The 25573-nt window shown below is 39.7% G+C and overlaps 1 protein-coding gene across 1 annotated transcript; it reads right to left on the reverse strand.

Annotated features, from left to right (window-relative positions):
- Positions 1 to 3217: 3217 nt before the first annotated feature.
- On the reverse strand, positions 3218 to 25573 carry LOC129178204 (calretinin-like). Its single transcript, XM_054770205.1, has 11 exons — positions 25371 to 25573; positions 13889 to 13965; positions 12375 to 12464; positions 12174 to 12254; positions 9860 to 9916; positions 9608 to 9685; positions 8697 to 8752; positions 8572 to 8611; positions 6877 to 6930; positions 4007 to 4078; positions 3218 to 3938 (listed from the first exon to the last, which is right to left on the reverse strand). The coding sequence occupies exons 1-11, from the start codon at positions 25459 to 25461 to the stop codon at positions 3822 to 3824; spliced, it is 813 nt and encodes a 270-aa protein (XP_054626180.1). The 5' UTR covers positions 25462 to 25573; the 3' UTR covers positions 3218 to 3821.

The raw sequence follows: 25573 nt of genomic DNA on the forward strand, positions 1-25573 counted from the left end.
GGACAAACCTAAGCTTTCTTGACTGTTGCCAAAAGATGGCTTCTTCTACATCACATGCGTCAAACCCGTGCCGCGGAAGGCCGAGACGCTGCAAGCGTTCTCTCCAACCAGTTTTTTGGTGATTGAAGTCATGAGCTCCTTCCCTCAAATTGAAGGTGTTGATCATTAAAATCATCTGCTGTAGTGACCGTCTGGAAAGAAAACCTGCAGTGTCTCGGCCCTCCATGGCACGAGGTCGACACCCCTGTTCTACGTGATTCAATATGTGAGTGCTATTCAGTGCCTTCTTTGTATAAAGATGATGGATTTCAGCACAACACTCAAATCTTGAAATAACAAATGTACATGTGATTCTTCACCGTGTAATGCTATGATGTATAGTGGCTGCCATGACACTCTACAGCTGTGACAATGAAATGATGTGTTTTTAACCTATTAGATCTCAGTTCCAGTAATGACACTTAGTGTGATTTATTTGTTTTCCTCATGACTATTAGAGCTCATCAAGTGCAGAAGCTACATAATTTGGTCATTTTCATATTACTATTTGCCAGCTTTGCTCTCATGTATGAGCACATATGCTGATCTTAAGTGTGTTTACGAAGGACAAAAGTAGAAATATCAAGATAAGAAGTTCATTCATCCATGTCCTACGTCTTGTCCTGCTCAGGGTCACAGGTGAGCTGGAGCTTATCCCGGCTGACTTTGGGCCATGTACTTCACCTATACACATTGCCATGTCACCTATAAGGTGTGAAGAGGGAAGAAAATAAGAAATTTCAAGGTCACAGGGTCCAAATAAATAAGTTTTAGACCCCTGCTCCCTAATTAGGATAAGCGGCATAGAAAATGGATGAATGGATATAGTTTTAGATTTTTTTCTGTACTGAGCAGTGGCATGCCAGGCTTTTGAAAGATGGGAAGCTGCCAAGGATAGTAGGAATGCATCTTGCAAAAAACCTATGGAGAGACTGTTTTCTTGCTTTGTCCATGGCTCTGAGCGTGCCTGTAATTCTTCTATGCCTGCGAGTTATACTACGTCAGGGGTCACCAACATTGTGCCCGCGGGCACGAGGTAGCCCCCCATTCAAGTTTTCAGTTAATAATGAAAGAACAGTAGAAAGAAATGCATTCTGAAATACAAAATGTGAGTTGTGGACACCAGCATTTTGTTAATGTTCTGGTAAAACAAGTATATTCGCTTTGTTTGGGTTTAAAATAAGCTCTGAAAATAAATGTTACAAAAATTAGTAGCTCTTGGCCATTTTCATTTTGTAAAAGTAGCTCTCACAAGGAAAAACGTTGGTGACCCCTATACTACGTAGTTCCTTGCGCTCATACCACTTTTATTTCTTGTTGTGGGTACGCTATTTGACATTTACAATTTTGTGCTCTAGTTCAGCGATCCTCAACTGGTAGGTCACGGAGCTGTTTTCAGGGGGTCGCTGGTTTTGCCCAAACAACTTGTATAATTACCCAATGGCCGTGAATGCACCTCGCGTCCATCTTAGAGATGTCTGGGATCCATGCTTGGGGTGGGGGTACTGTCACGATCCATGACTTAGCCAGTGTGACAGTTTGTTTATGTTGTCATTTCCATGCCTCAGTTTCTGTTAGTATACTCTTATTTTGTAGTTCACTTCCTGCCTTGCCCTGTTTTGGGTTTTCACGCTTTACGCTTATCAGTCACTAATTTCTGTTACCCTTCTATTTAGTCCAGGTGAGCGCCCCCATAGTTGTTGGAACATAGTCATTTGTATCCTCGTTGTGTTGGATCCTTGCCGCTACACAACTGCAACGCTAATTTGAATATATATTTTACTTTCACTTGGTCTCATCTCTCGCATACTGGGGTCGTCGCCACAACACCGCATCTGTAAAAAAATCTGTAAAAAAAACTGCATAATGTGTCTTAAAATTTGGACTCACCTTGTGCAATGTTATGACATCATCTGCCTTCAAATGTAGACACCAAAGGAGGCAGCGAATGAACTGGGGCACAGGTCCTTTTGCCACCACAACTACTTCCACTCTTCGATGAAAAGATGTTATGTCCGTCAGATGTTCACTGATGTTGGACCTGTGAGAAGGCCTGCTAGCTCACCATCTCTTTTCTACTTGACCCAAAGGTGACGTTTATCCACACCAAACTCATCCAAGCATGCCTTTACAAACCATTAGTGTACTGAGAACTTGAGAATCTGTTGTTTTTTTGTAAGTTCATTGAGAGTGTGTGTGTGTGCGATTGTGTGTGTGTGTGTGTGTGTGCGCGAGGGGAAATCTCATCTGTTTGTTTCGCCCCCTCGTCTCATCTCTCTCACTGCGAGTGCCTGATGTGTGTGAAGGAATCAGAGCGGATATAACTCTCCTTCCTTGTTGTCAGCAGTTAACAGCTTTGCCTACACTGCGTTGTGTCACCCAGTACACCCCCTTGTGTATTTGTGTTTTTGTGTGCAGTTGTACAACCCAGAACATTTGAGAGAACAAGGGTGTGTGTGTGTGTGTGTGTCAGTAGTGCTGTGATGGTGTGTGAAGAGGAATGCTTCAAAAATAGTGAGTTTAATTAAAGATGAAAGTGGTGATGATTAATTGATGGAAGGTAGGCTGCTCCATAATGTAGAAATGCTGTATATAGGGAGGTGATTCTTTCAATATGGCAATAAAGAAAGCTCTTAATAGCTGAAAGTGTTGTTAAGTCATTGCTAAATTACAAGTTATACTAGTAGATTTCTAATCCAAAACTGAACTAATGACTGTTGTGGGTTTAGGATAGTTGTGTATTTATGGCACAGTACAATGTATGTGATTTAGGTGCACATGCATAAAGGAATGACACAGCATCCTATATTGTCAAGTTGTTCCCTCATGTTTTGTTACGTTGTTTGTATTCATGTAGCAGGAGTGAGGCAATCCTCCCCTGCGCTCACACAGTTTTGCCCACTACGCTCACTTTTATCTAAAAGTGTCACAAAAGCTTTTGCTGCATGAAAAATTGAGGAGCTCCAACTCGGCCATATCACGCTTTCTGTTTGCAAGCGATTGGACGGTGAAGTTGTATCACTCCTCCTGCTCCTGTGGTTATCTTTCTCCACTGGAACGGTAATCTCCGCTCCACTCCAATGGGATGAAATTATTTTCTTGCGCATTGCATTGTTGCAAGGTGAAATAATCCTCCCGGCACTTGAGGAGACATGCGGGTGAATAACTGGAGCAAGAGTCTGTTATGTTATATTTATTCATTCTCTCTGTAATATATTTAATAGAACAGTACAAGCCTCATGAAATAAACAAGACTGCAATGAATTAAAGTAAAATAAATAGAATACATGAACAAAAGTATTAAGTGAGGCAGGGTGGGGCGTAGATGCATTAATGCAGGGGTGTCAAACTCGTGCCACGGAGGTACGAGACACCGCAGGTTTTCTTTCCAGCCGGTCACTTAAGCAGGTAATTTAAATGATCAATACCTCCTTCAATTTTAGGGAAGGAGCTCATCAATTAAATCACCTGCTGGGGAAACTGGTTGGAGAGAAAACTCGCAGTGTCTCAGCCCTGACACATGTGGATTAATGTAAAACTGCAAATGCATTTAAAAATGGGAAATAAAAAATGAACAAGTACACAATATATTTGATTGCTAGGGCTATTTCACTATGGAGCTTCATGTTACGTTAAAAAAAGCTTAAATATCAGGGCCAGCAGTTCACTGTGTGCTTTTAGGAGCACTTTTTGTTTTCTCTCTACCAGTGTAAGCAGGGTTAAAGGTCATACATGCACAGGAGGTAGGAAGGAGGCAGTGGGGTCGGGGACAGGCGGGAGTCTCACAGCGTGGAGTCCCGACAGAGGACAATCTCCAGCTCGGTGCGAAATAGTTTCCCTCCGTCTGACAGGGCCATGATGCTCTTCTTATAGCCTGACAGTCCTGTTACGTCCACATCCTGGCAACATGAATTTTGTTAGTATGGAAAAAACACGGGTCCTGCACATGTCTCACTGTCACTACTACCATTTTGTTCTTGTCACAGAGGTCCTTCAGCAAAGTATCCAGCTCCTGCTCGTCGATGTAGCCATTACCATCCTAATAAATAGATACATGAAGTGGATTCTCATTACTTATGCAGTGTTTGTTGAGAGTCCGAGCCGTGCTGAGGGCAAAGGACTGTACTGTACTGTACCCCTCACCATACACTTTATGCACTTTTCTCAGACAGGCATGAACATTATCTCACATTTCTCTCTTGTTTAAACACTCTCAAAATTCAAATTTCGTTTGAATTTTAATGATCAACTTATTAGGTTGGACACAAGAAATTATTAAGTGACTCACACGTGGTTCACTCCTATGACCGTGCCTCTTCATCCTGGCACCGTGTTTTGGCTGTAGTGTTTTTGTATCCTCGTTAAAACATATTGCTCCTGTCGTCGTATTTTCCTCACACAGTTAGCTTCTTCTGTTTCTTCTATTGTTTACATTATTGGTGGTTAGCAAGCAGCTCACTAGGTTAGCTAGTTTGGTAGCCATAACCGCAACAGGAAACGGCATGAAGGAGATTGATTGACAATGGTCTACAGCCAATCAGGACGCAGAAGACGGTGGGCGGTGCAGACAGGAGAGAGAGAACAGAGAGACGCACAGAACTATGCAATTCTTCTTAAAGGGCCAGGCTCAGTCTGTAACAGTTTTCATACACTGTTAAAAAAAAAAAGGACTAAAGTTGCGCTAAAATAAAATCAGCGAAACAGCAAATTTGCGAAAGATGAGCCGCAATGGAGCGAGGGAACGATGTATTTTCATCCATCTATCCATTTTCTATGCCGTTTATGGTCGCCAGCCAATCGCAGGGCACCATTCACACTCACATTCATACCGATGGACAATTTAGAGTTTCCATTTCCAAACTTGCATGTTTTTGGAATGTAGTAGGAAACCGGAGTACCCCACGCAGCACCTGGAGAACATGCAAACATGCAAACGAACATGCCCAACGGAGATTCGAACCCAGACTGTGTGGCCGACATGCAAACCACTCGGCCACCATGCAGCCCAACTGTATTTTCAGTAAATCTACTGTATACTGCTAAGTTGTACACTGACTACTGTAATTTATATCCAAGTTTCATTTCTATAGTATTGTCTCGTCATAAAATATGATAAAATGGTTTCTGAAAAGTGAGGGGTGTACTCACTTTTGAGAGTTATTATAGCTATATGTTACATTAAATATCAGACTGATTTTGTAACTTTAAATACAGTAGACGCCCCTACAACGTAAATAATCCAATCCAAGAACCTTTATGTTATAGGGATTTTATGTTATACAAAGCGTAAAATACTCCAAGATCTTCCCAAACTCACACCTTTGGGCCTTCAAAATATTCAAAGTCCACCAAATATGGTGGGAAAATATAACAAAACAGCATAAACATAGTACAGTAACATTCCAATATAAATTAAGGTAAATAAGGTATAATGGTCGATGGGGAACGGCCGTATAGTCTAGCAACATCACTTAATTTCATACCACCGTAATGCTTCTGGATCATTTCCTGCCCTGCTTTGTTTCGATCGACAACTTTTCCCTTTTTTTCTTCTCACTTACACTTGGTTTAGAGCCCATGACTCTGGCAATTTTAACACGAAGAAAAGTAAACAAATTAAAAAGAGATTTCAATGCGTGCGAACTAGTTTAAGGGCGACTACGATGAGAAACAGAGCAGCATGTCTCTCATAAACACACCGACGCGCTGGATTAGTCAGCCAATGAGATGAGAGCGTAGGCGGTGCTCCGATAATCAGCCAATGAGAGCATGAAGCGTCAGAATTTCTGCATAACTTCCTGTTTCGTTTCGATCGAACTTTTCGAACTTTTCCCTTTTTTCTTACCACTTATACTTGGTTTAGGGCCCATGACTACGGTAATTTTAACACAAAGAAAAGTAAACAAATTAAGAAGAGATTTCAATGCGCGCAAACTAGATAAGAGCGTAGGCGGTGCCCCGATAATCAGCTAATGAGAGCGTGAAGCCAGAAGGCGTCACCAAGTGTCCTCTGTTAGTGTCTCTGTCGCTTGCACGGACTTGACGCTTTACGTTATATGGAATTCCTTACGTAATACGATGCGAAAAATGTACATAAATTCTTTACGTTCAGTGGAATTTACGTAAAAGGAGGTTTACGTTATGCAAGGTTCTACTGTATAAGCATTTAAAATTACATTTAGGCACATTCAACTGTAAATAGTTGAGATAGAGTATATGGACAAAGACATTGATACTCAATTTCTAATAATCCGGGCTAGTTCCCAATTAAGATATTTTTAATAATTGTATGCTTCCAGCTTTGTGGGAACCGCTTGGGGAAGGCCTTTATCTGTTCTTACTGCACACAGAGCAAAGCCCATAAAGGCATCCATGGTCTACTGTGGCAGGACCTGCATAGAGCCCTGAACTCAACCCCATCAAAAAGCTAGGGAAGAACCAGAACAGACGGTGAGCCAGTAGGTCAACATGAGTGACCTGTGACCTCACAAAATATGAGACAAAATATTGTCAAAAGTCCTCCTCACATGTTCTTTAGGTGAGTCAAATTAATCACTCAATACCCTACAATTACCTACCTTTGTTGTGTAAACACCATTACCTGCCAGATTGGCGGTTCACAGATGATGACTGATTCTCTGAATATATTAGGATATCAGTTCAAACCCAATCCAGACACTTGGCTGTCCTTTGGGCGTAAAAGGTAGAAAAGCCAAATGGCTGGGCTGTGGGACTTCTAGTGTTAAGATGGGATCAGTTCCTTGTATGTCACAGCTCTGAAACCTGCTCCAACCAACAAAACACACGGCATCTAACACTAACAACAAGTGTTTTCACCTGATCATAAAGTGTGAAGAGTGAGTCAAATTCCTTCACGGTGAGCCTGATGCCCTGTGTACATTAAAGAGAGAGAAAATTGTTAGAAGCATGAGGCCTCAGTCCTCAAGAAATGTTACAAATGTTCCGGAACATTTCTAACATTTCTTGCATTAAAAACCCCGGCAGAGCCAACATCTGATATTAATCCACACAGATTATGATAACTGGGACTAGCGTTGGAATTAATCCCGATCAGACTAGCTAATCCTCTGACAGAGAGGAATTGTTGATCTGCTCTCACAAGCTGAAGTGTGTATATTTGGGGACATACAGATAATGTGGAGGATCACCATCAGGTCTGTAGGGAAGACTAACATTGACATTATGCTACAAACTTTGAACTTTTTCTTTGTCTTGAGGCAGAGGATATTTTGAGTGGAATTTTAAAACTAACTGCAATTGGGTGGATTCAGTCATTTCACACCAAAGTGTCCAAAGTGCGGCCTGAGGCTTGTTTTATAATGGCCCATGGCATATTGTAGAAATAAAAATATGTTAAAAAAAACAGCAAAACGGGAAAAGTAGAACAAAAAGGCACAATGTAAATTTAAAAAAGCGGACGTGCAGATACTAATAATCTAATAATCTAATTGCCTTTTTACAAAATTAAATAAAATAGCTAAAAATATCAAAGTGACCCCCCACATCCTTTGATTTCCATAATATGCGGCCCTTGTTTGAACATCCTTGCCCTCCATCACTGAATCTGATATTTTAAAAATGTGTTATTGTAACAGAAGTTGGGCCGTGTCTAAAATAGAGTTTTTATTTAAATATTTTTTCTATGCATTTTGGCTTTTTATCCACACATGAATTGCATTTTATTAGTACATGTTATCACCGAAAACTGACGCTTTTATTTTTTTCCCCTGTCTTGGCTCCCTTGAGTGACGCCATATTACGTTTTGTTATTTTCTTATGTTCTAGTCGTTGTTTTGCCAACTTGGTATAAAAGTACTCAAGTGCAGATTTATTCATTTCCACTCCAAGGTGGGGAAAAATACAATCATATTTTGAAATACATGGCATAACTTTTGACTGACAGAAATATCTCAATGTCACATTCACTGAGTGAGTCAGCGGATGAGCCGCGTCTCAACCTCTGGCTTATCACTACTGTGTGCTTATGTAAATTATTTTGTGCGGTGTCAAAAATGTGGAAACAAACAGCAAGGCAGAAAAGTAACTCCTGTAATGTTCCATGCAGCAAAATGTGTTGGTGCTTCCTAGCACCTCATATCTGTCATTTTACTATTGAAATGTTGCACAGTGTTAACGAAAGAGAAAAACATCACTGTTTCTGCCCTGTGATTGGTGATTTTTAGCACACATATGTGCATGTGAAAATCCTAATTGCATGATCCCGCTGACTAAGAGACAAACCGCAACCATCCCCGGCAGATGCAATAATATTATGTAAGATGATTACTGCCAGACTTAAAGTAACCATGAATTTGTGTCAATGTGCCATATGTCCATTCAGCACATTAATGACATATAATCCTCTTGTAGAGGGACTCTATTGCTGAATTGCACCATTTCTAATGTCTGCTCTAGTTCTGTACATCACACATGACGTTATTATTTAGTCACCCCTTAATCAGTTCATACCAAAACTCATTTATAGGGATCATCATGTGTGTATTATCTTACCTGAAACTTCAGCAAAAAGTTTTCCTGTACTGGTAGGAGTCTGCGGTGATACAAAGTGAAAGCGTTAATGTTGTCAAGCTAATCTTAATGAGGGGCTTTTGAATGTTTATGAATTAGAGACGAACCTCGCCATCTCAGAGAGACCCAGTTTCCCATCGCCGTTCAGATCAAACATCGTTAGCTGCAGGGAAAGAGAATTAATTCCATCAGGGGAAGCAGTTCTACTCTACATGTATGTTACATGCGTTAGGAAGTGCTTCAAATGAGCACATTCTCATGGCTCAGTGAAGCTGATGTATTAGCAATTAGGTGTTCAGTACAGGGACTGTATCAAAAAGATCTGCCTTTACAAAGATAATAATGCAATGTGATGCATTGCAGTCATTGCAAGGCATCACATTGAGAGTTGTATGTCGTACAATGGAACCTTGGTTAGCGTGATAAATAAGTTCCAGAGGGTATGACTCTAACCGAAACAGAAGTTAACCAAATAGATTTTTTCCAGAACAAATCACGTTAAGGCAAAAATGTTAACACAAAACACAGTTTTATAGTTTTGCCATTTGACTTTAGTTAGTTGGCCATCGAGTGTTGTTTGTGTGTCTCGCCGAACATTACAGTAGCATTACTAGCGACCGGTGTTAGTTAGTTTTGCCAACCGAAAAACACGCTAACCGAGGTGCCACTGTATGTTGGTCACGTTATTTGGCTGCATAAAGGGGGCAAATTATGAAAAAGGCCTCTCAGTATGATGCATTGCAGTTCTACACCACTGCATATGCACATAACATTCACATTTAGTTGATAACACTTTGATAACACTTTTGCACCTTTGCAGATTATTTTGTGTCTTATACATGTTTTAAAAGTTTTGCAGTTAAAGTCGCCATTTATCATATCCATCACAGCCTTCAGCTATGATAGTAAAACACGGCGACAACAAGTGAGTGTTGATCAAAGGTTGTGGATGAATCTGCATTCGTATTTTCCCGAAACAGTAAGCAACAACCGCATGCCTTTGCCAAACAATACTCACAATAGTCTGTGTGTACTCGTGGAGCTTCTTGTCATCGTAGCTTCTGTTAGCTTTCTTCAGCAGGTCTGTCAGGAAACCCTGAAGAGAGTTGGCACGGTCAGTGAATGTCACTAAAAATGAAGTAGTTTGCGCAAAAACACTGAAATTCTGTTTTTTTAATTTTGTTATACAATTGAAGAAAAAAACATGAGTGTATGTTTAATATCACATTACAACAATCTGATGAGTAGATTGTAGAAATAAGAACATTACCTTCAGTTCATTTGACTCTATGTATCCACTGCGGTCAGTGTCATACCTCCGCCAGGCCTGCAAGGGAGAAATAAAACCAGGCTACAGTAGCTGCAAATGCGATGTTTTAAAACAGTCTTCGAAGGTGGAGGGGCAGCGAGTCTGTTAGATTGTATCTCCCAGTAAAAGTTTGGCGGCGATGAGATATTGTTTAAATATAGAATTTGTCCAAGATGGATGTCTAAATCCCTGTACACATACACACACACACGCACTAACACACTGCCTTTCCCCTGTTGGAGGCAGTGGTCCATCCATAATGTATGCTTGTCTTAGAATAGGTTTTAATGCTCAAGAGCAGCATGAACATCACACCATACACTTTGAAGAAGACCCGACCAGGGGGTTTTTTCTAAAAAAAAATGAAGAAGAGTCTATTCTAAACTATTCAAAAATCAAACAAATGCAAGGAACGTAAGCTTGAGGTTTAATGGTGACAGTGTGCATTTGTTATACAGTGGAACCTCAGTTAGCGTCTGCCCAGGTTAACGTACAAAATTTACACCAAAATTTTGCCTCGGTTTGCATACATTTTCCGGTTACCGTACAATACGCCTACATCCTTTCGTGTTATTTATACACAACGTGAGTCCAACTGTGTTCTCAATGTATTTTTATTACAAAACGTCCTGTTAGCATCCTTAGCTTGCTAACAAAATGGCAACCAGAACCGGGTGTCAGCTATGTCGCTCGTTTATGATGTCATCAGCGGTTGACTCTAAAAAATGTTAACATAAAACCTTTTTATAATTTAAAAATGATAGTTTTACAAGCATAAAACAATTCTACATGCATATAAATGACGAATGAAGGGGATAAATGAACATTTAAGGTTACATTTAACTTCATTGAAGACGTGACACAATATGGCAGTGAGGTCAAAACCTTCCTCTTCAACGTCACCTTCCTGTTTTGTCATGAGTTATTTCTTGAATTCAATAGTGTTACCTTCTTTATCAAAATGCTGGCACTTGCAACTTTCTTTGGCTCCATTTTGGTTTATTGTGGTGAGAAACACTGTTGAATTCGAGAAATAACAGGAAGGTGGTGATGAAAAGGAAGGTGTTGATCTCGCTGCCACATCGTGGTTTTGGGAACAGTCACGTGTCTTCAATAAAGGTAAAGTAACCTTAAATGTTCATTTATCCCTTCACTTCCTCATTAATATGTATTTACATGCATTTCAAATTGTTTTATGTAAAACTCTAAAAACAGGATTTGTGTTAACATTTTTGGCTTTCTGGAACAGATGAATTGTATTTACATTATTTGTTATGGAAAAAAATTATTTTGTTAGCGTCTGTTTTTGGTTAGAGTTGGACCTTCTGGAACAAATTAATCCACTGTTCCACTGCTAGTTTACCATCTCTGTTCTGGTTTATCCCAAAGGTGTTTGATAGGGTGTTTCCACATCAACCTCATGCAAGTATGCTACCACAGACCTTGCTTTGTACATTGGAAACTTGAAAGGGCCTTTCTCAAACTGTTCCCACAACACTGCAGCCATAGAATTACCCAAAATGCCGTAAAGCACCGTGTATAAACCGCACCCATGTATTAACCGCACCCCCATTTTCAGGCTCATGGCGGGGAAAAAAAAATTTTTTAGTTCATAAATGCTTGCCAACTCTTTCATCTCAAATCAACATGCGTAAAGGTACTAAGCAATTTCAAAAAGAAGAATAAAGGAGAAATCTGAACCTCGGCATCTAGCTCTTTAATATTGTGGCTAAGCACAGATTAATAATAATAATAATAACAAATCTAAATAAAGAAATTTGCAATTTTCAGAGATGTTTTGATATCTTATCTGTCACTGCTTCTCTTTTTCTCTTATTATTTTATTGCATTGCTTCAGTGTGAATTTGAATAAACTCCAACATTGTATTGTATTTTACATTGGACGCTTAGGTTAGCTTCAGTGTATATAAAGATCGTTTCACTGTGTGAAAATACAGACAGCCGTCAGATAAGTTAGTTGCATACACAAGCATTTTCAGCAACTGTACAGCAGAGGGCGCTAAAGTCAAAGTCTGACCCACAGACGGCTATTCTAAAATGGGATTCTCGTCAATTTCTGCGTCTGGTCACAGACCTGTCATCGTGTATAAACCGCACCCCTATTTTTTGCTTCTTACCAGTGGAAAAAAAGTGCGGTTTATACACGGTGCTTTACGGTGTTTTGGTAAGATAAAGAAGTAACGGTCACAGGAACTCACACTTGATGAAGAAGTGTGGCCTTAGACTTTTGTCCATTTAGAGTGTTGATTCTTACCGCCATGAACTCAGTACTGGATCCCACAAATTCTCTGAAACAAAGCAGGAAGTTTTCTTCTGTGGGCAGAAGCTGAGCCAACTAAACACAGAGAAAAATGAAAGCAGGACGAAAAGTGTGTCGTTATTGTCTTCATCCCTGTTCCAACAGAGATCAACATTACGTGAGTGTGTTTCATCAAGTTCTCATCATGGTGTTCACCTCTGCCATCTCAATCCTCCCGTCAGAATTCTTGTCGAAACTGGCCATGAACTCCTGCATCTTTTCCTTGATTGCGGCATGTGAGGGATCCTGTGTTAAAGCAACAACGTGTAGGATGATATAGTGCTTGTATTCGAAATAAATACACAAGGAAAACATAATTAGCTTTCGTAACAGAACGTTTTTATGCTATCTGTATGATTCAACGTGTATTCATAATATTTTAGCTCAGAATAGTAGTAATCCCTCATTTATCACGTTTAATTGGTTCCAGACTCGACCTTGATAAATGAATTTCCACAAAGTAGGATTCCTTCTTTATAAATGGAATATTTTCGTAGTTAGAGCATAGAAAACGTGTTTACGTCCTATATGTGTTTTTTATATAATTAGAGCCCTCTAGACTTGAAGTAACTCCCCTATATTCACCTTTAAACTCGTATAAAATAAGGCATTTAAGACAGAAATAAGACTCGTGCTCATGGGTGTTAATATAAATGTGTTCACTAGGGCAGGGGTCCTCAGCCACTGGGCGTCCGGCGGGAAGCTTTCAGGTGCAAGGATTGACAAAAAAAAAAAAAACACTTAAAAAAATACATTTGGAAATAACAACATCAAATTGTATTTAAATGCTTATCAATTTTGGAAAAATGGGCCATTATTTTATTTAAAAAATAATATACAGAAGTTTCAAATCCCACAGTTTTTGCATTTGTTGTTAGTTGCAAGCGGCGACCCATCCCACCTTGTTCGACGGTCCTTGAACGCACCATTGTACATGCACTGACTTTCTCCCATGCTGCACAGATAGACTGCTGTACAGTGTTTCCTCGCCACCGCACGGTTCACCTTTCGCGGACTCGCTGTTTTGCGGATTTTTAAAGTGCAACTTTGCATACGTAAGAACGCGCATTGTGTTCTGCGTCCTTGTGGTGTATTAGAGCGATCTATCTATGCTCTGTTGTATGTGTTTGTCATTGTATTTACTACTGCTACCAGTAGAGGGTGTTGGATGCTCATATGAGAGTTGAAGACGTGTGCAGCTGAAGTAAAGATGTCCCTCCACCTCATCTCAGTATGCGTTTATGTGCCTGTACGAGCATATAGGAACCCACATTAGAGTTTCTCTTGGAGATAAATAAAGTATCTATCTATCTATCTATCTATCTATCTATCTATCTATCGATCTATCGATCTATGTAGAGCTACTGCGTTCCGATTGGCTGTAGACCATTGTCACTCAATCTTGTTTGTGCAGCACTGCTGTGTTTCCTGTTGTATAATCGCTAGCAAACAGATGATGATCACTAAGATACAGACTCTGTATACTGTATGTTTTCTCCCCGACAAAACCTACAATGTTGACAAAACGTTTTGCACCCAATTGGCAGAGGAAAGAAGTTTGACTTCTGGACATCCTGAAGGAAGGCAGAAGTCACGCGGCGGAAGGGCGCCATTACAGAATACTGTAAATGAATCTTAGGTTCCTTGAGGAGGAGTAAAGCAACACTCACCACGCCTGCTCCTCGTCTGGCAGTCTCCAACTCTCTGATAAAGTTTTCCAGCTCCTTCCCTTCGATGTAACCATTTCCTGCAACCAACACCAGAGGAATAAATTAAGGGTTATGAATTGTTTAGACAGCTTCAAGTGCTGTTTGAAGCATTTGATGAAAGGTTACGGAAGTTTATTTTCTACTTTATAACATCCAAACCTTGCATGCTCCATAGGTATTTACTAGCAGTAGAAGATATCCAGAATGTATTTCATACAAACTACATCATTTTCTCAAATCGTGGCCAAAGGAGCACAATGTAATGTTGAAATTAGACACACTGATGTCGACAGAGAAGCGTTAAGAATTCAGCGTTACAGCTGCGGTGGAGAACTTTATAAGGTATACGTATTATGCTGTGTTGTTACGATTAAGGTGAGAGCTTGCTGATGTGTATTTTGTTTGTCTTCTGTTTTATGAAAGGATTTGGTGCTTTTCAACACAGTTCCAATGTCTTGGTTAGCCTGAAGAATAAACCAAACTAAGACCTCCAGCTAAGTAAAGAAAAAATCGATATAATATACAGTAATCCCTCACCTCTTTCAGTTCAAATTTCGTGGCTTCACTCTATTCTCAAGAATGTAATAAATCATGCTGTTTCATGGTTTAATATTATTAATGAAAAAATAAGCATATGTAATCCTCAGGGCATGTCCCACCTTGTCTTTGAGCATGAATGAAGCCTGCTTGCATGAGAGGTGAAACGTCTTTTAAGACAACCTGAACAGTCCAGTTGCAATCGATTCAATGCCCTGAGATTACAATGACCTGGATGAATGAGAATATTCACAGGTATGCGCATTTAAGTAAATGTTATGTATTTCTTGTCTAAATTAAGCATTTTCAAGCATAAAAATGGCTAAATGTCAGAAGACGCATTCAAATACGCTGTGAATGATATGTAGTATTCTACACTGGTCACTAGTTGTCAGTAATGTTAAAGTGACGTTCAGTGAGACACACAAGCAACACTTGATTACCAAAACAACAGGCTTTTATTGCAGGCTTGAATTATCTCAGAACAGGCACAATAATCCCTAAAAAAAGTCCCTAAGAAAAACAATAGCTACTGTAACCCACGCCAAGGTAAAGCTAAACTCTGAACCCGACGCGATTTGCTGTCCACCTGCCACTCTGCTCTCCGAGCACTTGAACACATTTATAGCAACACACGAGCACAAGTCTTATTTATTTCTTAAATTGTATATTTCCTGATATTACGAATGCTATATTGGGTAATACGAGTGTAAAGGTGACTGAAGGGGTGATATTTCAATGTTAGAGGGCTCTATGATTTATGCTTTCTATGCTTTAACTATGAAAAGATTTCATTCATAAATAAGGAATCCTTTCACTGATTATGGTCAAGTCAACCAATTAACCGCGATAAATGAAGGATTGCTGTATATACATACTGTATATTTCAATCAAACCTGTGACTAGTGGAGGTATGGTGTATATTAGAAGAGAGACCGCCCTTTAAGGATGTACAGTATATCATAAAGAAGGGTACAGGGCTTCAGTGGATGTGCAGCAGCTTCAGAAAAATAGGCAACATTGATTTTCACTTCCCATATTAAGAGAGTAAACAGTCTGGGGTGAGCAGAAAATTCCACAACCTAGGGTCCAGAAATGATTTTTTTGGTGAATATTATATTCTCTGAAAGAAGGCTCACTGAACCGCGTTTTGAAAATCCCTGTCGCAGAGATGTCTTATTAAAAGACAGCACAACATAGACATCAATATATGTGGAGTTAAATCACCAGATAACCTTATTCACATATTCTATCATTTATTTCTAAATGTGAATAAAAAGTGAATAAGCAAAGGCCCGAGAGAACTACAATAATCTTGAGAGCATAATATGTTGACAATGTGATATTTCATGTCAAAGTGGCATTTGCAGGGGCAGGGTTTGCTGTAGCGGAAGAAATGAATCACAGCACTTGGGAGCAGTTGGAGTGTGTAATGAGAGTGTTTTCTTGACTAAGAGAGTGAAAGTGGGCAGTCAAATTGATGCTTATTGGGGCATTCTGTCCCTCTTTCGCCATAATTAGGAGAATGAGTCACATGACTGGGGTTCATACATCATTTACTCTTCCGGTTTGCCCGCAAGAAAGGAAGATGAGTACAACTTGACTCATCACTACATATGGAATATACATTAATGTACATATTAGCCACACCCCCCTCTCTCTTTTTATCTGTTTCATCTAATCTCCATTCCTTTGTGATTATTCTCATTCACCTCCCCCCTTTCACTTCACCTCTCTGCCTCATCTGGACACGATATATGTTCGGGGCACCATCTGTCCTTACAGACATGAACAAATCACTGTTGGAACACAGCAGACACAATCACATCCAAAACATGCTTCTATATTGCTGAAATTCATCAGCCATTTAATTTCTCTTTCATTGCAAATGCTTGGCCTCATACACTACTACTATTATACTATTATACTACTACTGCAACTTACTGTAGTCAACCTTTTTCCAAACAAAGATGTCAATTCTGCTCACTTAGAGAATCTAACCTCTTGGTTTACTTGATTATTTTTCTATTGTCAGGTAAGAGTTTGCACTGAACAGCCACAACTTAAAGGGTTAACAGTGGAACCTGAATTTTTGTGCTCCCTGGTTTTTGTAGGATTTGGTTTTCAGATGAAAATTACAGTCATCTCTCGCCTTTGTGGTTCGAATTTCGCTGCTTCACTCTGTCACAGTTTTTAATAAATCATGCTGTTTCAGGGCTGAATACAGCCTAATATTAACAAAACAAATATGCATATTGAAGCAAATGTTACATAATATATGCCTTAATTAATCATTTTCAAGCATAAAAGTGGCTAAATATCGTAACATACAAATATAAGGCATTCAGAAGACCCATTCAAAGAGGCTGTGAAGGATATGTAGTATTCTACACTGGTCACTGGGTCTCAGTAATGTTACTGTAATGTTCAGTGACACACACACACACACACACACACAGACTTGAATTATCTCACAACAGGCACAATTATCCCTAATAAAAATCCCTGATAAAACCACAGGCTACTGTTGCGGCCGTAAATCACGCCAAGCTGAAATGCAACTCTGAACCCCTGACATCATTTCCTGTCCACTTGCCACTCTGCTCTCATAGCACCGGAACATGCTGATAGCAACACATACATGCACACGTCTTATTTATGTCTTAAACGGTCTATTTTCTGTTATGTATATTGGGGAATACGAGCGTAAAGGGGACTATAGGGGTGTTAGTTCATGTCAAGAGGGCTCAAATAATGTTAAAAGCTGTATTTAGAAGGTCATAAACAGGTTTTCTATGCTGTAGCTGCAAAAATATTCCAATCTACTAACTTCTACCAATTAACCACGATAAACGAGGGATTACTGTATTGCCACAAACATGTCTCAATTATTGTGTGGCCAAACAGTCCGTCTCGTGCCCAAACAAAACATCCACACATCCATGATTCAGTCTCTCTGAAGAATGGATAGTGGCATTTTTAAAGAGTTGGGTTACTACAAAACAGGGGTCTCCAATTAATTTTTGTGTTTTTTTTTTTTTCTTACCAAATGAAAATGGCTGAGAGCTACTAAAACATGAATAAAAACACGCTTATGGGCCTGTAATGTGTTGTGTGTGGCTGGTTTGTTTGTTCACAGAAGGCACATACAACGATTAACAGCTCGTAACTGTCTCCTTACTTCCTCCTTTCAAGTACTGCGACGTGTGCGGATGACGTTCAAGCATACTGCGTATTTGAGACTGTAAGTGTTTTTCCATAATGACTGCAAAAAAAGACGGAAAATAAATGTTCATTCATCCATTTAATTTGTCATGTATCTGTATATCGCATTGTTTCTATACGTATAATTATTCTCTTCAAAAAGTGTTTTTTGTTCATATTTTGTGTGTCTGAAACAGATGAATTGGAGTTATAATATTTCTGATGGGAAAAATGTATTCGGTTTTCATACGTTTCGGTTTTGCTCTGATATTTTGGAACGGGTTAATAAAAACTGAGCTTCCACTGAATGTGCTTAACGATGCTGTATGTTTATTATTGTGGTTGGAGTTTGCGGTGTTGTAGGACTTCAGCGCATTATTGGTGAAAGGTGTTTCTAATATTTTGACCCTCTCACGAAGGTAAATAAGGCAAGCAAAATATTAGAAACACATCTTTATGTTGCAGTACATTTCTACACCATTGCAAACTCCAGTTACCGTTATGAACATATTGTTAAATTAATACCTCTCTGACAATGTCGATCACGACTAAGGCTTATTCTCTCTGTAAATGCAAAATTTGCTATACATATATTATCGTATTGACTAACCCTGCGCTGATATTGATTAGACTGTGAAGGTGTGCTTCAAGTGCCTCCTGAGTGTGCTACATGGCAGTATTTTCAGAGTCATTAAATAAATGAATGTGGCAGCTGTTAATTGGAGTACATTTGGTTTGCATGGGAATTGAAAAGACAGTCAAAACAATTAAAATTGAAAAAAAACGAGTTGTATGGAAGTTTGCTTCTACCTTGTGACCCCTGAGGGCCTCATTAGCACACTTTCCAGCTGGATCCAGTGGAGTAAGACTTAGGTAGATCAGCCGTGATAAAATGGTGTGCCTATATAGTACATAGGAAGTAGGTTGAACTTTAGTACATTCCCTATTTATTGTACTGCTGATAATATTTTCATGCCCATTTGTATGATTGTGAAGGCTGTACCAGGGCCTTAATCCTTCGTCAGGATTTAGCTTGGATTTAAGGACTTTTTTTCCCACATTCCTCCACAGAGAATATGAAATATAGTTCAAGGTGCACACTCTTATGAAGTCCCATGTAAAAAAAACTGTCCTTATAAAGATAATAACGCTCAGTGATGAAGATATTACTTTTACTTTATGTTTTATTATTGTGGTTGTATTTGCAGTGGTATACAGGTAGCAGTTTCTTATACACTCCTGATCAAAATTTTTAGGCCAGTTGAAAAATTGCAAGAATTTTGCAGTGTTGGATCTAAAGCTTCAAAATGCCACAGCCTTTAAAAGCCAAAATCTTGGCAAAAATGTGGATTCAATGTCATTTTCTGATTTTCTGTAAGGTATTCACACTGTTGATGTCTTGATGGCAATATCTCACAGTGCGTCATTGCTCCTGAGGTTGGACGCAGTAAGACAGTCATTTTAAGGTTATGGGGTTATGGGGGTCAGGGTTATGAAACAAAAAAGTCAAGGTAGACACAAAAAAATGTAATCAGCCCTCAGCCGTAGGAACCCGATTGGCTGTCCATCAAGACACGGGACCATCGTACGGCTTCCAATGTTACTGGCCTGACAAGGAGATCACACCTGAGATGTTTTCCACACGAAACAGTGGAGGGGGTGCCATCATTATCTGGGGTGCTGTTTCCTTCAATGGAACAATGATGCTTTAGGTTGTTCAGGGGCGTCAAACCGCAACTGGTTATGAGGAGACGTTGCAGGGGGGATCTTCATGACTGAAGGCCCTCGTCTGTGTGGGAATTACTGTTTTTTTTAACCGGACAATGCTGCGGTTCACAATGCCCGCCTGACAAAGGACTTCTTCCAGAGGAATAACATCACTCTTTTGGACCATCCTGCATGTTGCCCTGATCTAAATCCAAATGAGCAAGCATGCCCAAACCAATTTTTGAGGTGATTAACAAGAATGGCCCAGCTACTCTTTACTGAGTCTTTTTTGAAACTTTTATTTCTATTTTAGGGGGGTATTTGGGTTTGGTTTTTTTAGCTACGGTCTTAAACTTTTGATCAGCTGATGAACAGGTTATTTCAGTTTTTGCCTTTTTAGCAATAAATTGCTTACTCCATTTTTTTAATCACTGCAATTTCTTCTTTTTGCATTTTGGAGCTCTACTTAGAACCTTCTTGCGATCCAACAGTGCAAAATGTAAATTCTTTTAATTTCTTAAAATGGTCTTAAAATATTTGTCAGGAGTGTATTTTGCCTCCATTGTGTAGCAATTCCAAACACAATAACAAACATATTGTTAATAATACTGCGCCATATTATGCATGTACGACAGATAATTATATCCACATGGTGAGGAGTATGTATAAATATGTCAGTAAATCCTTAAATACAACAGGGTTCTCAGTAGATTGGGAATCTCAGCAATGTGGTACAAACAGACTTGTGTTCGTGCGCACTGGACCACAAGTACATAAAATTGCATGACGTCACAAAAACACAAGACAACTCCTGCTTGTCTGTCGGGGAATGTCGAGCTCCTCATCAATAGGTGTAAATGAAACTGACATACCATTTATTGTTGCAGTGGTACTAGGAACAAAGTGATTGACTGAAGTCCATCCAGCATGCAACTTTATTCTATTTGTCCCAGTTTGTAGCCACAGTCCAATCAGTGGGTCACAGCTGCGATAGTGACAGCCTTCTTGAACTGAGCTGATGCCAGCAACGGTCCATCACTAAACTATTCCCCACAGATAGATACTAATATACAGACTGGACCTTAAAGTTGGCAGACACCCCTTCCCAATGCCACAGCTTTTGATTCATTATTCTACAATGCACACATACCTTGATTATTTATAGTCAAACTGCCCTTATAATGAATCTGTCACGCAGGAGCGAGTGTAAAGCGTTGAGTGTTGATTTATGGTGAATTGGGCGTACATTGATCTTCAGCATCCAGCATTTCACCAGTCAAAATGCTTGTCATTTGTGGTGCAACCTATTACTGTTTCTCTCTACTGATAAGACACTGTTCCTGAAAAATAGCACACATTTCCCAAAACACTGCACCCTATTTTCTATATTAGGACACAATTCGCGAAGCACTGCACACTTGTGTCAAAACCGCAATTTGTTAAAATTTTTATTGTCAAAATTAGCACACACAAAGCAAAAGTAGCACACTGCACTGCTAAATACAAAACACTCTTCTCTCATTGTTTGACATGAAGTATATAAAAATGATAACCCTCAAAATTGACAATTTAAACACAAATGCACTCTATAAATAAATCAGCGGGGGCAATTGCAATTACAAAAAAAATGCTACACAGAAAAATACACCACTGTATTGTACATGGTACAGGATGCAAATATTTACACCACGTCTACATCAATTATTTCAGCCTGGTCAGGCCACAGGACCTCATCAACGTCACAAGCTACAGTATGTTTTCTCTGGCTGGGCAACATGGAAGGATAGACCAAAAGGATATTCTGCAAAGCGAGTTTCGTGGGTTAGAGAGCTGTGTTGAGTGGAAAGCCCGGCTTGCCTGTTCCGCGAAGGTAGCACTCTTTTAAACAGCTCTATCACCAGTGTAACTTAGTCTAAACTCATAACCCGGTCGGGACCAGGTTATACCCAGGCTTTTCAACTTAAAATCAGCTATGAAAGTGCTACTGTTTGGCTGTTTAATTAATTCGGAGATCGCATCACCATATAGTGAGAACCTACGGAGGCCTAGAGGGGACATGGAGAAAAAACAAAATAAATAAATAGCACCACTAGCATTCCCTGATGACATTATCCAACTATAAGCGAGAGATTTTCAGCCGAGGAATACGCTAGATATGCTCACTTTTTGAGCCGACCACCAGGAATAAAATGCAATATGAAATGTTCATAACAATTAGGTAAATGTTAGCAGATGTATATGTCACAGCAGTCCTTGCATGAGTACTCAGCCTGTTAGTCTTCTTATAATACGATATTTGCTGGAGCAATACGCATTCTGAGTCATCAATCAGCTGGAAGAAAACACTTATTGTACCATGGAAAAAATTGTCACAAATGAAAAAGGTTGCCACAAACATGTCAACACGGCTGTCTAGTGGTCACAATGAGATACAGCTTTCGAAAATATAGACAGTTCACAGATGAACAGTTGTCGCTCCAATTTATTATTATTATTTAAAAGGATAAGAGTAAATATGTCAGTGTTGTGCAATGTTGAGTGTTGATAAATGAAAAAACTAGAAGGGTATAGTGACAGTTGCGCGGAAGTAGAATAATATGACGTCAAACACCTCCTTTTATGTGAACACGCACTGAGCACAAAGCCGAGAACTGGACTTGACAAAGTTAGTTAAGAACCACTGTTGCAATACCATTTAGCTTTGTTTGGAGAATTTAGGTTTTGTTGAGCACAAAGCCTGGGTTGGTGGAGACATTTTACAGAATATCCCCCCCCCGACATCACCATTGATTGCAAGAGATGTATAGCTGCCGCTCATCAACATTCCACCTCCATGTAGAGAAGAATTCTTCTATGGAATTCATAAAGGGAGAATATGGTGGCAGAAAAACCACAATCATATTGAACCATTCCCGAATCAACAGTTTATTATTATTATTCCAGACAACAACAAAAACGTGCCTTCTTGCCAAACGCCCTGCTGCACCTGTGTCAGTAGGCCCTCGCAAAGTCCATCTAAAAAGGCAACAAATGCTGGGTGTTGTATGCACCCAGAACTACACGACTGTAAATTACTCCAAGATTGCCTATTGCAGCACAACGGGTTACACTACCCCCACGCTGACTTGGGACGTTGACTAAAGCCTGTAATCCAATGACATTCCTCCCTCTTCTCCTCCTCTTGGCCATGTTGAAACCAGCCTCATCCACATTATCCACATAGATGTATTCATGTGGCCCATCTTCAGAATCCAATTTAAAAAATCTCTGTGGAACAAACGCACACAAAACAGAGAAAAAGTCAGTCATGTACACTTTCTGTACTTTTACCAGCACTTGTGAATTTTATTGGATTATTCGATTTTTCACGGTATTCTCAGAACACTTCTGACTGCTTGTGTTGTTACAGTATAGACATGTCACTGAAGTGACAACAGTTACATACCACGTAAAGAACACCACAATGAACCTGAAACAATTAACTTCATGCATCCTTACCATCGGCTGACCTTAACAGAATGTTCAGAGAATAGTGCATGTGTGTTATACTGTTATACAGTATTTGGGTTTATGATACGCAAGAGTAATTTCATATACTCACTTGCACATGTTCAAAATTGTTGTTCTTTCACTCTGAGGGAGTTCCTTTCAAGGGGAACTCTGTAGACTCGCTTCATGCTGATCCTGTTTTCCTTCAGCACGCGATCAGTGTCGGAGAGGCTTGCGTTGTTCATTCCTCTGAAAGTGTTGTCTTGAATTATCCGTTGCTGGACTTTACACAGTTTTATTGCATTTTTTTGCACTGCCATTTGGACAATCAAGGCCTCTTGGTGTTGGTTAAATAAAAGGCGGTCTTCCTGCCACAACACGCAGTCTTACAACCGGTAAAAGTACAGTAAACCTAATATACTGTAAAGTATTCTATTTCTTTGCGTGGGTCATTGTCTCAGTCTAGGTCTTGGCCTTGGTCTTTGTCCGGGTCGTGGTCCTGGACCAAATATATCGGCAGGTCCAGGTTCAGGTTCTAGTTCTAGTTCTGGGCATCCTCACCCTAATCCTCTTCCTCGTACTTGTACTCGACCATGACCATGACCATGACCATGACCATGACCATGACCTTGACCGTGACCATGACCTCCTGCACCTCTGACATCCATCCTTAACAGCCAAAGCTGTTTCCTCAGCAGCTTTTACGGTATGAAGTTCACTGGCAAAAAAAATTGTGTGTCCAGCTGTGATCTGTTGTGTCTTAATTGTGACAGCTGTGTTGAGACAGTGTCTGAATTTTGCCTCCTAGTGGTCACGTTTTGAAAAATGTGTGCTATGAGTAAAAAAAGTGTGCTCAAATGAGCAAAAAACCTGTTCAGTCTTTTAGCAAAAAGAGTGCTAGAGTTTTTGGAAAGTGTATGCAAACCATGAATAGTGTTCAAGGTTTTGACACCAGAGTTCTGTTTTTGAGAAATGTGTGCAGTCCGTTGGTGGCTGTGTGCAGCGAATGAAATTGGGTGTCTTATCAGTTGAGAAAAACTGTAAATGAAGGCGCTTGTAACAATGTTCTCATGTAAAGCTATGTAACCACTCAAAAGGTTCACATTGAGATGCTTGATCCTTGCTCCAGGACTGAGCTTCACAATGGCTCCACCGTGTCCTTGGGATTAAAATGTATGTTTTGTGGCCAAATATAATATATGGTTTGCCTGCCTTTCTCCCATTTTTTAAATAGTTCATTTAAGTTACATATGGGTCCTCCTGCCTCCATTAAAACCACTAACAACGATGCCTTTGGCATCAGCGTTATCTTGTAGAGGTGTTCTTTGTCAGATGGGTTCAGAGTGAATTATGGGAATTGCTTTCAAGTGAATTGATCCCGCACTGGCTACACAATAACCAGCTACATGAACCACTGCCCTACGGCTAGGTTTATTTCTCAATGGATCTTCAATTATCTTGGCCAGTCTCAGCATCAGCCGTAGCTATGGACTTTACATGGCTTTACATGGACAACTGCATGTCCATTGGTTCTTGATTCAGTCCATTCTAAATATATAATCGAGTGATTTTAGACAATGCTTTGACCAAACACTTGCAAACCTAAAGACCATAACGCCAAGTTGGACTTTGTTAAGTCAGCTCAGGTGGCCATCCAGTCGTTCCAGCATTAAACATAAATATCTGGAAGTAACCTTCAGCTGCTCTGAGAGAAAGCTGGATAGGGTGACCTTTATTTAATGCTACCTCTGAATAATCAGTTAGGCTTTGCTTGGTTTAGCAATAGAGGTCAGAGGGTTCTTTTTTTAAAAAAACAACAGAAGAAAGTAATCCTCGAATTAATGCTGGAACATGGAAATCAGAAGAGTGTGGCACAGAGCTTGGATGTTGACCCACTGACATAGAAGTTACACACATACACATACATTTTATGTTACACACATGTTATTTCTTAGAATTTCACACTAAAATAAACATGAACTGGTAACTTTGAAAATCATTTTTTGTATATTTACTGTCCATTTAACAATCATGTTAGAGTTTCACTGTGAGCATTCAGTAGCTCCCCCATCAATTCTTTGCATCCTCCATCCTATTCACTGACACCCCCCCACCCTCTTCTTGGTTAGCTCCCCCTCTCCCTCTTTTCTTTTCACTCTTTTTTCTTCACTCACTCCGCTTCTTCATAAATATTCTACGAGCTATGTTTCCCCTCACTTCTCCTTCTCTCTTAAATACTTAATTTAACCACAGTATGGCATTTAAAATCATATAAATATTAGAAATGATCAAATAATGTCGTCTCATAGATTCACTGTGTTGTCTTATTGTACAAAATATTCACAGGTCAACCAAAACTGATATTTATAATGCATGACTTTTACAATTATTACTTTTAGAAGTATTTTCTTGGTCTAATTTGTACTTAAAATGAGCATTTCAGCTGAAAGAGACTAAATTCATACTTCTCCAAAAATGCAATGAACTTTTGAATGGCGTCACTAACCGTCTGCATCAAAATGTTTCCAGATGTCGATGAACTGGGCTGCAGTGAGCTCGGCCAGGTGCAGGTGAGGTTGCTGAGTCTGGGCTGCCATCTCTCTTTCTGCTGCGTCTTCCCTTCTTTTCACTGGACTTCAACAGAGGAAGAACGTTTCTCCGTGTACCTCCTTGCTACTCTGCGCAGCTCCTCCTCACCCGCAGCTTTTA

The sequence above is a fragment of the Dunckerocampus dactyliophorus genome, chromosome 3 (genome assembly GCF_027744805.1).
Source record: "Dunckerocampus dactyliophorus isolate RoL2022-P2 chromosome 3, RoL_Ddac_1.1, whole genome shotgun sequence".
Lineage (NCBI taxonomy): Eukaryota > Metazoa > Chordata > Actinopteri > Syngnathiformes > Syngnathidae > Dunckerocampus > Dunckerocampus dactyliophorus.

Coding starts and splice junctions, on each gene's coding strand:
- LOC129178204 (XM_054770205.1), bottom strand. CDS start 25,461: ATGGCAGCCCAGACTCAGCAACCTCACCTGCACCTGGCCGAGCTCACT. Junction 9,917..12,173: donor CCAGTACTGAGTTCATGGCG/GTAAGAATCAAC, acceptor TCTCCCTTGCAG/GCCTGGCGGAGGTATGACAC. Junction 4,079..6,876: donor TCTTCACACTTTATGATCAG/GTGAAAACACTT, acceptor TCTATTTATTAG/GATGGTAATGGCTACATCGA.